The sequence below is a fragment of the Zingiber officinale genome, unplaced genomic scaffold (assembly GCF_018446385.1).
Source record: "Zingiber officinale cultivar Zhangliang unplaced genomic scaffold, Zo_v1.1 ctg232, whole genome shotgun sequence".
NCBI lineage: Eukaryota > Viridiplantae > Streptophyta > Magnoliopsida > Zingiberales > Zingiberaceae > Zingiber > Zingiber officinale.
The window spans coordinates 212,736-225,407 of NW_024589907.1; the positions used below are offsets into that span (position 1 = coordinate 212,736).

General features: G+C 40.6%; 2 protein-coding genes across 3 annotated transcripts; both read left to right on the forward strand.

Annotated features, from left to right (window-relative positions):
- Positions 1 to 1,599: 1,599 nt before the first annotated feature.
- On the forward strand, positions 1,600 to 6,165 carry LOC122037043. Its single transcript, XM_042596498.1, has 10 exons — positions 1,600 to 2,011; positions 2,242 to 2,478; positions 2,549 to 2,629; positions 2,712 to 3,173; positions 3,748 to 3,883; positions 3,977 to 4,139; positions 4,224 to 4,352; positions 4,448 to 4,642; positions 4,865 to 4,987; positions 5,719 to 6,165. Exons 2-10 carry the CDS (start codon positions 2,253 to 2,255, stop codon positions 5,827 to 5,829), a joined length of 1,626 nt encoding a protein of 541 aa, XP_042452432.1. The 5' UTR covers positions 1,600 to 2,011; positions 2,242 to 2,252; the 3' UTR covers positions 5,830 to 6,165.
- Positions 6,166 to 6,314: 149 nt separating this feature from the next.
- Positions 6,315 to 10,924, forward strand: LOC122037060 (leucine-rich repeat receptor-like serine/threonine-protein kinase BAM1). Of its 2 annotated transcripts, XR_006127491.1 has the most exons (4): positions 6,315 to 8,921; positions 9,469 to 9,939; positions 10,101 to 10,342; positions 10,624 to 10,924. XR_006127491.1 is itself a non-coding variant. In XM_042596521.1 (2 exons), the coding sequence occupies exons 1-2, from the start codon at positions 6,326 to 6,328 to the stop codon at positions 9,921 to 9,923; spliced, it is 3,051 nt and encodes a 1,016-aa protein (XP_042452455.1). In that variant the 5' UTR covers positions 6,315 to 6,325; the 3' UTR covers positions 9,924 to 10,066. The 2 variants fall into 2 exon arrangements, 1 of the variants encoding a protein (XP_042452455.1); XM_042596521.1 differs by lacking the exons at positions 10,101 to 10,342; positions 10,624 to 10,924 and having other exon boundaries at positions 9,469 to 10,066.
- The last annotated feature ends 1,748 nt before the right edge of the window (positions 10,925 to 12,672 follow it).

Below are 12,672 nucleotides of genomic sequence, written 5' to 3' on the forward strand. Positions count from 1 at the left end.
CTTTTTTCACCTCAAAATATACTCGATTTTAGTTTAATGTGCTGAATTTAATATGAATTATACTCATTTTTAGACTATTTGTACCGAAAAATACGAGGGTTAATTTCGATAGAAAATATACTTTATCCTAGTATAGAGTACTAGATTATAGTGTAAAGTGTTGAATTTAACATGAATTATATTTATTTTTAGATTTTTTATACCTAAAAAATAAGAGGGATAATTTTGATAGAAAATATACTCGATTTTTAATATAAAGTACTGACTTTTAGAAGAATTATACTCATTTTTGGACTTTTTGTACTAAATTTTGAAATTTTTGTACCTAAAAAATTTGAGGGCAATTTAGGTATCAATATTTGCATAAGGGAGTTGAAACAAGTAATACTTTGCATGCAGAGAGTGGAAACAAAATTTTTTAGACATGGGGATTGCATGCAAAGTTAACATTATGATTGGAAATTTTTCTCTATTTAACCGATAATTCTTCTTACTTTATCAAAATTTATTTATTGTTCAGTTCTATAAATCTATCATGTAATAATTAACTCAGTTATAATTATACCCTGAGAATAATCTATTTATCTTTCTTATCAAATAATGAGAGCCTTACATATTATTATCAGTCTCTTTTATTAAATATAGTATCAAATGGATTTGGACATATTCAACAACATAACATTTCCAATACATATTTTATCATATGCAACAATATTCATACAATAAAAGCTATATATTATAGTTGTTATACTTATGTTATATGAAATGATACAATATTATACCAATTATAATTTCATAGTTCTTATTTATACGGTAATAAGGAGGGCCCACGTGGCGCCCTCGTGACCAGGGTCAATGACCACGATACAGGTCAAAGTTATAGTGGTCAAAATCAAAATGAAAAGTTTAGTCGTTGAACCCGAGTGGAGGTTGACTTAGTGGCCGCTCGGATATACATAAGCCGCTTGGAGAAGACCAACCATACACCTGCTCGGCTCGGAGAGGGCTGACTAGGACACCCGCATGGGATGGCGCATGGCCTAGAACAAAGTGGAAGAGGAAATAAAAAAAAACACTCCGTAATCAAATGAAGCCAAAGCAAAGGAATATACTCCATCAATGAATGTAAGGAAGTCAAATAAAGATGTCCTCGATCAAGTAATTAATGCCGTTAAATAAAAAGAAGACAGAGGATCACAAGGAAAAGTATAAAAGAAATTTAGGTTTCATATTTGAGGAGGATTATGATCATTCTCTCTACTTTTGTTCCAAATTTAAACATTGAAGGATCAACATCAGATTCGTTGCCCTGATTTAATTTTTATTTTGTAGGGAGCGAGGGAGCGAGGATCAAGATTTTCTACCGGTCAGTAAGCCACGTCATCCTCAGTTTTTCAGTTTCCAGATCTCATTTTCCATTTTTGTATGGCAACAAATAAAATAAAATAAAATAAAACAAAATATCATGAATCACAGCATTTTCCATTATTTTTAATTAAAATAAATTCACACGATCCTTTTCGAGCCCAGTTATCGAGCTGTCGGAGGCCGTTGAGATTCTTAACGACCGTGAACGCTAAGAAAACGGGGTTTCCAAGAAACAAAATCGATGCCGCGATTCCCTGTGTTTTTTTTTACTATTTAAAGTTTAGATTCGCCCCAATTGGTTCCTCGCGGAGACCGGCCGCCACGTGGGGCGACCCGCCGCCGTCGAGCTCCCGAGTCCCGCTCGATCCGGGGAGGCATTCGCGGCCGCGCAATGCGTCGAAACCCTATAAATTGCCGGCGCCCGGAACCGGTGCTCGATCGCTCCTCCTTTTCGTCCCCCAATCTTCGCCCCACCGCTTCGCCGGGAGTCCAATAAGAGAAAGAGGGCAGGACGCCGATGGGATGCCTGCTCTTCCTCATGCCCTCCATTTTTGTCGGGTAGACTATCCGTAGCTCTAGTAGCCTCCTGCACCGGCCGATGTCTCGCTAATTTCTTCCCCGCCGGCCTGCGCTTCCTCTCAAGGTTTGCTCCCTAACATACCTCGTTAGATCATTTGCTTCTGCCTTTTGAGAGAAGGGTTTTCAGAAAGGAAAAAAAAACTCTTTTTTTTTATTTTAAATCCTTGAACATCTATTCAATGTGATTTCAATGCTGCCTTGATCTATTTGTTTACAATGCAAATCAGTTGTTTGCTGAAATGTTCAAGCATTGTGATGCATAATCCATGAACATCCTTTTTGGTGGTCTTTTAGGGAATATCAAAATGGGTGCGTGCACATCAAGGCCAAATAGCACACTCAGGCCTCACAAGTACTCCCGCCGGTCGAAGAAACACCATGGAAAAGTTCCATGTGAGCTGCCAGAATTTTCCATGAGCAAGTTTGTTCAGGTCGAGTCTTCTGGGAAATCAAGGCGAAAAACAGATGTTCAGAATTTGAAATTTCATCTAACTCAATTGCAGTGGCACCACAGCCAAGTGGATGCTCATGGTAGTGCTTTTACTTCAACTCTCACCTTTGCTCTCTCAATATTGGTGGTGTATAACATGACGTGTTTTAGGAATGTGTCAAGACGCATGGTTTGATTCTCTCAGCCTGATTGAGTCTGATACTGATGATGATTTCATCAGTGTAGATGGAGGTAAGATTGTTACACAGTATGAATTGATTAACGCTTCACATGACATTACAAGCACTGATAATGGCTTCTTTTATTACTTTAGATAGTGTGCCATCTGAAAAAATAGAGGCTCAAATGTTGCATTATGAAAATGCTTCTCGAGTTGTTGATGCACTGTGCCAGTTGCATGATTATGGTAGTGCTCCTGTGACATTGGCTGTTGAACAATATCTGAAAAGAGAAGGTAAAATCGAAAGACTCTCGAGCAAGGATGAAGAGAAGGATGTTGAATTTTCTGCGGGAATGATCTCTAAGACGCAAGAGAAACAACTTGAAAAAACATATGGTAGCTTTAACGATTTGAAAGAAAGACATGATACAGAAGAACAATCTCTTGTGAACAAGATGCAGGCTCGTTTAAGTAGATTAGTTTCTTCTTTGAGTTTCAATGATAAGATCTATCAAATGAGTACTCTTAGTCCATCAGGACAAAAGAGAAAGTCAGCTGTTATCAGGCTTTCTTACAAAAGACAGTCATGTGAGGGAGAAGAAACTACCGAGTTCTGTAAGTATAGAATTTTATACCTGATTCTTCAATACATGCGCTTGCATTGCACACACTACTGGTCTGTAAGGTTATCTTGAGAATCTCAAAGAATTTTTTTTTTTTTGTCCTAGTATCTGAATGCCTTCCACTGTGGATATTTCTTTCAAATAATACAGTATGGCAGATGGTTAATACAAGTTTCTAAGTACGCGTTAGGTATCATTTTGGGTTGTTTGTTGGAGCGGTACGATACTGGTATTCCAGGTAGTATAATGGTTTATGCAGTTTGGTTTGAACATAACTAAAATATGAATATCGATTTTGCCTTTACCGCACAAAGTCATAGGAATTCTTGATAGTATCATGGTTTATGCAGTTTGGTTTGAACATAACTAAAATATGAATATCGTTTTAGTCTTTAATAAACAAAATCATAGGAATCCTTTGTACATGCAATATAAATACATAAACTTGTAGAGCACAGTAATACTTGTTTTCTGTATGAATTACTTTGATGTCTAAATGGCAAAATTTGGTCAATTTTATCTTGCATATGTTTGGAGCTGAACTTTGTATCCTTCATAACGTATAGGCGCAACAAAGAAATTCTTACTTCGTCCAAAAGGAGGATTAGTGATTCCAAAATTCCCAGGGGAGAAGTCAAGTGCAGGATACTGGTCCTTTCTTGCTCCATCAACTTTTGAACTTCGTGGAGAAAGCTACTTCAGGCATGCTTTTTTTCAGATCCAGAAAACTTATAATTTACACATGTATAAAAAAGTCCGTGCCTGCATAATCTCTCGTGTGTATTTATCGTGAAGGGATAAGAAGAAATATCCTGCTCCAAACTATGCTCCATATTACCCAATTGGTGTTGACTTGTTCAATTGCCCACGCAAAGTAAACCATATTGCTCAACACATTGAACTTCCTCAAGTCCAGACACACGGGAAACTTCCTTCACTCCTTATCGTCAATATTCAGGCACTAAACAGAAAGCTATAACTTTTCATGGTTTAGAGCAGCCAGTCAATTGTACGTAAAAGTTAATTTCGTGTTTTCTTACAGATGCCTACTTATCCTGCCGCCATGTTTCTTGGTGATAGTGATGGGGAAGGAATGAGCCTAGTGCTGTATTTTAAAATATCTGAATGCTTTGACAAAGAGGTTTCTGATAGTTTCAAGCATTTAATAAGGGTATGTTTCTTTCGCTCCTGATTGTTGTTTGCTTAACCTCTTTAGATCAAAAATTTTGCAGCAGCAATTATGGTGCATATTTTCATCTTTTGCAGAAATTTATTGATGATGAAATGGAAAGGAATAAAGGGTTTGCAATGGAAACGATCACCCCCTTCCGGGAGAGGTTGAAAATCCTTGGTGGGCTAGTTAACCCAGAGGATCTTACTCTGAGTTCTGCAGAAAAAAAGCTTATACAAGGATACAATTTTAAGCCCGTTCTTTCGCGTCCTCAACACAGTTTTTATCAGGTATAATATAGTCGACGAATAAACTATTTCGCTAGTTTCTATTTGCGGCGATATCAATAACCTGGAAAACTAACACTGTGAGGAAAAGACTCAAATTATATGTTCCTGTTTTCTCTCGAGTCAGAATGACATTCTAACTGAGTCAATGACAAGAGAACAAAATTTCAACTCATTCTCTTGTGCCTGATACTTTTTCTGCGATTTATATATTCAAACCTACAGGGTGAAGATTACTTTGAGATTGATCTTGACATACATCGCTTCAGCTACATATCAAGAAAGGGTCTAGAAGCATTTAGAGAACGTATGAAAGACGGGACGCTCGATCTGGGTTTAACAATTCAGGTAAGTTCTAATGCATATTCTACAGGTATGTCCTTAGAATTTGAGCTCCCCATGCTATTTAGACAAAACACAATTGTATGCTTATGAAAATATCTGTCTTTGACCAAAATCTTAGTAATTGTCAAAGAGAAACAAACAAAAATCGCAGGATCGGTAACTATTATTCTTCCTATGCTTCTACATTGACTACTTAAGTAGATCAGAAACTGTTAGAAATAGAAAATAATATTCTAAGTTACTCAAAAATGCTATGAACATTCTTCTCTTCTCTTTGGTGGCCTTGAACTATGATCACCCTTTCAACTTTAAAATATACGAAATGAATTGTCCTTACTATTAGCATGTTGCAAGATCTCCACATCTCCATATCTAGGAAGTTAAATTGTTGCTGAAATATATACCATATCCATCTTTACACACACACACACAAACTCACACATGTTTGTCATCCTTGAGATCTTTGTTTAATTGAAGGATAGGAAGTGAGGAGAGAAATGGGGCTATATCTTGGATTTTAACATGGTATCAAGTCTCTCCCCCACTCACCCATATCGATATTAGGATGACAATTCTTAAATTGTGTTAACTACCAACAGGTAAGAATACAAATGGGTACATAATATTGGAATACTATAGGGGCTGCTCCATTTCGATTCGACTCATTTGAGAAAAGAACAGAAATTTCTATTTTGCTGAAGCTCATCTGTGCAATCTATCCAAAACTGTTTCAGGCCCAGAAGCCGGAGGAACTCCCGGAGCAAGTCATCTGCTGCGTGAGGCTGAACAAGGTCGACTTTGTTAATCACGGGCAAATTCCCAGCATCGTCGCTATCGATAATTGAGACAAATGGACCAAGCAAAGTATTCCTAATGCGATTAGTTTCAATACTCTATTTTACCAAGTAATGAACACCTTGTGTGTTCTCTTAAACCTATCTTAAGTGCCAGGCCAATCTGCTAAGATTCAGTGTTGTCTGGTTTATCGTTTTTTTTAAAAACCTATCTTGAGCACCCTCTTGGTGCAATTGTTATTATTATTTTTTCCTTTTTTTTTTTCTTGTCACTGAAAGTTTGTATCCTGAGATACTACTGCACAAGTTGGACAAGGATGATGTATTGTTATGTGTATTCTATATTGATCGATATCATTTACTAGGATAAAGACTTGATAATTAAAATATAATATTTTAAACTATGCGGTTCAAAATAAAAAGTGGTAAAATATATGGGGTAAAGTAAACCTTTTCTCTCCAAATATTATCATAAATACGTGGATTTATCTGTAAAATGGAGGTCTATATAAATCGTCATTGGGGATGAGAGAGAGAGGAGAGAGAGATGGACCTCTTCTGCGTCGGCTGCCACATCCTCCTCCTCCTCCTCCTCCCGCCTTTCATGGTTACTGCCGGAGGAGGCTACGCGGAGGACCACAGCGCTCTGCTTTCCATCAAAACCGGCCTCGCCGATTCTGGCGCAGTGGCGCTCGCCGCCTGGGGCAACGCCACCAACCACTGCTCCTGGTCGTGCGTCACCTGCGATAGCAGAGGCACAGTCGTCGCTCTCGATCTGTCTGGAAGAAACCTCTCTGGACTTCTCCCCCCGGCTGTCGGCCGCCTCCGCTTCCTCTTCCACCTTTCCGTCGCCGGCAACTCCTTCTCCGGCGCCATTCCTCGGGAGCTCTCCTTCCTTACCTCCCTTCGTTACCTCAACCTCTCCAACAACATTTTCAACGGATCGTTTCCACCGGCCCTCGGCCGCCTCGCGCGGCTCCGCGTCCTCGACCTCTACAACAACAACCTCACCGGGCCGCTTCCCCCTGCGGCGGCGGCTATGTCCCAGCTCCGTCACATCCACCTTGGGGGCAACTATTTCTCCGGTTCTATTCCGCAGGAGTACGGCAGCTGGATGTTCCTCGAGTACCTTGCGCTCTCCGGCAACGAGCTCACTGGCCCTATTCCCTCGGAGATCGGCAACCTCTCTGCGCTACGCGAACTCTACATCGGTTACTTCAATAGCTACGAGGGCAGCCTCCCGGCGGAGATCGGCAACCTCTCTTCACTCGTCCGCTTCGATGCCGGAAACTGCGGTCTCTCCGGCCGCATCCCGCCCGAGATTGGCAACCTCCAGAGCCTGGATAGCCTCTTCCTCCAGGTGAATGGCCTTTCCGGCGAGATCCCGCTGGAGTTTAGGCGACTGAAGAGCCTCAAGTCCCTCGACCTCTCCAACAATGCCCTCACGGGAGAGATTCCTCCGAGTTTCGCCGAGCTCAGCAACCTCACCCTCCTCAACCTCTTCCGTAACAAGTTCTTCGGTGCCATCCCGGAGTTCGTCGGGGACCTCCCCCAGCTCGAGGTGCTCCAGGTGTGGGAAAACAACTTTACCGGAAGCATCCCTCGACGGCTTGGTACGAACGGGCACCTTCAGCTCCTCGACTTTTCGTCGAACAAGCTCACTGGTTCGCTACCTTCGGACCTTTGCTACGGCAACAAGCTTGAGACATTGATCGCCCTCAGTAACTTTCTCTTCGGTCCGATTCCGGACTCCCTTGGCCGCTGCGAATCCTTGAGCCGCATCAGAATGGGGGAGAACTACCTCAATGGAACCATCCCCCAGGGCCTATTTAGCTTGCCGAATCTGTCTCAGGTGGAGTTCCAAGGCAATCTTCTCTCCGGCGGGTTTCCCAACACCGGCAACTCTTCGATCTCTCCTACTCTCGGTCAAATTTGCCTCTCGAACAACCGTCTAACTGACCCCTTGCCTCCGTCTATTGGGAACTTCCCCGGCCTTCAGAAGTTGCTGTTGAACCGGAACTTTTTTACCGGCAGCATCCCGCCCGAGATCGGGAAGCTTCAGCAACTCTCGAAACTGGATCTCAGCGGGAACCGGTTCTCCGGCTCTATTGCGCGGCAACTTACCAAGTGCCAGCTTCTGACATTTATGGATCTCAGTAGAAACGAACTCTCCGGCGATGTTCCGGCCGAGATTGCAGACATGCGGATCTTGAACTACCTCAACTTGTCGAGGAATCATCTCGAGGGCCAAATTCCAGCCGCCATCTCGTCAATGCAAAGCTTGACGGCTGTGGATTTCTCCTACAACAACCTCTCCGGTGTCGTCCCGAGCACCGGCCAGTTTAGCTACTTCAATGCCACTTCCTTCATCAGTAATCCAGACCTATGTGGCCCTTATCTTGGCCCGTGCCAGTCAGGGATCTTGCACCCTGCTCATGCCAAAGGAGCCCTCTCGGCATCCTTCAAGTTTTTGCTAGTCATCAGCGTCCTTATCTGCTCGTTTGTCTTCACCATTGCGGCCATTGTTAAGGCCCGGTCTTTGAAGAAGGCTAACAATGCCCGTGCATGGAAGTTCACCACCTTTCAGCGGCTGGATTTCACATCCGACGATGTGCTGAACTGCTTGAAGGAGGAGAACATAATAGGCAAAGGAGGGGCTGGAATAGTTTACAAGGGTGTCATGCCTGATGGCAAACAGGTAGCAGTTAAGAGGCTTCTGGCGATGAGCCGAGGATCATCACATGATCATGGATTCAATGCAGAGATTCAGACTCTTGGAAGGATTCGCCACCGGCACATTGTTAGGCTGTTGGGCTTTTGCTCCAACCATGAGACTAATCTTTTGGTGTATGAGTATATGCCTAATGGCAGCCTTGGGGAGGTTCTCCATGGCAAGAAAGGTGGACATTTGCACTGGGATACAAGGTATAAGATTGCCGTAGAGGCAGCAAAGGGTCTTTGCTATCTCCACCATGATTGCTCGCCATTGATCCTCCATCGAGACGTCAAATCCAACAACATCCTCTTGGGTTCCAACTTTGATGCTCATGTGGCTGACTTTGGACTTGCCAAGTTCTTGCAGGACTCGGGCACCTCTGAGTGCATGTCAGCCATTGCTGGTTCTTACGGTTACATTGCTCCAGGTTTTCTTCCTTACCCTGAGATTCAATCTATTGTTATGTTTCCATGGCTATGGTGTTGGTAAATAATGTCTAGCTCACTTCTGTCTCAAATTTCATCATGCTTCAAATCCTAATGCTATTAAACACTTTTTATACCTATTGTTGCTGAATTAGCTGAAACCAACTCAAATGCCTACTTGTTGTTCCACCTGATATATGTATTTTTATGCCTATGCTCTTCCTTTTACGCTAGAGCAGAGTTAATTTGACATGGCATGAATAACTTGCATGAGATATTAGTGACTAACCTCTAGTTGATTGATAAGTAATCTGAGACTGACTTAAAAAACCTTAGATATATTTTTTATGTTATTGATGTACTGTTTCTAAATAGACATGGTGGTTGTGTGTTCTCTGAATCTGCCAGTGTTTAATTCGTGTTGCTAAATTGCCTTTTAGGAGAACAAAGCTGATCTAACATGATGGTAGTTGTTTGATTCAGATATTTATGACTGTTTGCAATTGAAGATTTTCCATATTGTTCTCATCATGTGAATTTGGTGCACAGAGTATGCCTACACCCTCAAGGTGGACGAGAAGAGTGATGTTTACAGTTTCGGTGTTGTTCTTCTAGAACTAGTAACCGGGAGAAAGCCCGTTGGTGAATTTGGCGAGGGAGTAGACATTGTTCAATGGGTTAGAAAGATGACCGGCTCTGACAAGGAACAAGTGATCAAAATCCTGGATCCAAGGCTTCCATCTCTTCCCATCCATGAGTCGATGCACGTCTTCTACGTCGCTATGCTCTGCGTGGAGGAGCAGAGCATCGAGCGACCAACAATGAGGGAGGTAGTCCAGATACTCAGCGAGCTCCCAAAGCCTCCACTGAAGCAAGGAGAAGACTCCTCCAGTGGCAATCGGGCCTCCTCACAGTCACCAGCCAAGGAAATGGAAACTGAAGAGCAGCAGCAAGAACAACTACCAGCTTCCACTTCACCACCATCAGATTTCCTTAGCATCTAGTGCTGTCGAATTAAGGGTTTGCTCCAGTAGTATTTTCCACCTTTTTCTTCTTCTCTCAATTAGATGTAATTGCTACGACTGATGTTCAGCTGCATTGGTGATCCACTTTGTCATCTTGGTGGGTGACTGGGTTCCCCTCTCAACTGCTTCCATTATTGTTTCTGTAAATGTCTGCAGGTGCAGCTGATTTTGGGCTATCCTGCAACGCCCCCTCACATGAACTCTTGAATCAAATGCTCTCCTCCTCCGTGTTGGCCCTGGAACGGATTTACGGGGATGTTGAGGGCTAACGTATTCATCTTTTACCATCATCTTGAATCAAATGCTCTCTCTGAAGTCTGAAGAGCAAGCTCTGCCCCCTCTGTAAATGCAGTCTGATGGAAGTAAGGACAGTTGATTGGCATCTTCAAATACTGCAGGTTCGTGCTTAGCTTTGCTCTGTAGATTGCCCTCTGTAGTATGGTGGTCATCTACTTCACCTGTTCATGAATAGTTGCAGCCTGGAGTATTTAATGGTGGAACCAGTCATTTGGAGAGTTTGGTGAGATTATTGAGCAAGCCATTTTCATATGAATATAATAAACAGAATAGATTTTGTAGTGGATGGAGACAAATATAAATTTTATTGGTAGATTTTATTAGTTGGCTAATTTGATCATTGAAATGTGACTCTGTCCTTTTTGTTTGTCTGTTTGTTCAGACTTCAGAGCAGATGGTCCCTAGAAGGTAGTGCCCGTAGGCAAAGGCCATGCTACAGAGATAAAACGAAGTGAAAAACAAATAGCAGAAGACTGCAACAGCGCACAGTTCGTGTAGAATTGGCAATTTGGCAGCATCCACTCCAAATGCTTGTCTCACTACATGATACACCAAATGGACTAGGGCAAGAAATAAAAGTTTATAAAGAATTTATTTATATAAAAATATTTTATATTTAATATTTTTTAGTAAGTTTTATAGTAGTAATTTCATAGGTGCTGAAATAAAAATATTTTTTAGATAATAAATATGTTGAAATGCTCAAAAAACCATAGTAAGAATTTTTTATTTTTTATTTTTTATTTTTTATTTTTATTTTTATTTATTTATTTATTTTTTTTTGCAAGTAATGAATCTTCACTTCCCAGGCAGGTTCTTGAGGTGGCAGCTGGTGCTAAAGGTAAGCCTGTAAATAAGATAATCGGAGCTTCAAATGAATTAAACTGCTAAAATGATTGATTAAATTTAATTTTATTTTTTTTTTTTTTTAGTTTGAACTTAACTTGAGTTTGGTACATTTAGATATTATCAAACTCTTGATTTAAATTTATTTTATTAGTTATTGAGCTTGATAATATAAATTTGTTTATTTAGTTTAATTTTTTTTAATTTATTTAGTAAATTAATAAGAGTTTTATTGATGAGAATATTGTTCAAAAAGTTGTTTACTAATATTATTTATGAATATATTTATGAACGTTAATAATAAAAATACATGATATTGTGTGTATTGAATATACATAAATAAGTTTTGATTAAAACGAATACTAAACTTGTTCATGATATGACTTATTTTCTGCCCTAGTGTTAAATGAAGGTGAGTTTTTGCTTAGGGATATAAACGAGTCGAATCGAGTCGAATAGTATTAGGCTCGAGCTCGGCTCGTTTAAGTTATATTTCAGCTCGAGTTCGGCTCGAGTTTGAATCAAATTTTCATTACAAGGTTTGAGCTTGGTTCATTTTGGAATTATCAACCTCGCGAACGGTTCAAGTTCGGTTCGTTATTAGCTCGATTATCATAGTTAACGAGTCTAATTAGTTAAGCGAGTTCGGGTTTGTTTTTGGGCTCATTTTAGAGTTTATTTTTTTGACTCGTTTTAAGATTCGTTTTAGAATTCGTTTTTTTGCTCGTTTTAGAGTTTATTTTTTTTTGCTCGATTTAAGGTTCGTTTTAAGGCTCGTGAATATACAAACAAATATGTTCGTGAGTTCACGAGTCGAATATCCTTAAACTCGAACTCGGCTCGATAAAACTGTCGAACTCGAAATCGAGTTCAAGCTTGGCTCGATAAGATAAACGAACGAACTCGAATGAATTTTTTATTGAATCGAATTTCGAAAAACTCACGAATCGTTTAATTCATTTATATTCCTATTTTTGCTCTTTTCTCTGACAAAGAATTTGAACGTTTTGATTCTTTAGTAGGGTAATATTACGGTTGTCATGCTCGAACTTATCGCTTTGTGAATTGGAAAGAAGACCGTCGACTTTGAGGAGCCGTCGTCGTGCTTCCAGACTTAGCGGACTTATCGCTATGTGAATTGAGAAGAAGACCGTCCACTTTGAGGATTAGAATCTAAATGTTTACTTTTTGCTCTTTCCTCCCATAAAAATATTAAACATAAGATTCGTCTTATCGTTGACTCTTGTAGTGCACCACGGAGTCAACTGGAATGTGACCCGTTGAGCTGTCCTTTTGTGGTTGAAGTAGTCATGCTTTGCTTAAACGCGTAAACAAGCTCGAAGCTGAATCGAAAGTTCCAAATGCACAATAACATAAGAGTCGTAAGTCACCTCTTAGGAAAAAAAAAAAAAAAAAAATCCGCTACTTTAGCGGCCTTCCTAGTACCGATCCTATGGATATGTAAGTCTCCTCTTAGAGAGAAGCAGGGATCTCCTGGTCCCTACTTTTGTGGATCAAGGGATGGATCACATAGAATTATGATCGGATTATGACCGCGATCCAGCCGCAAATGGTTGCGATCCCT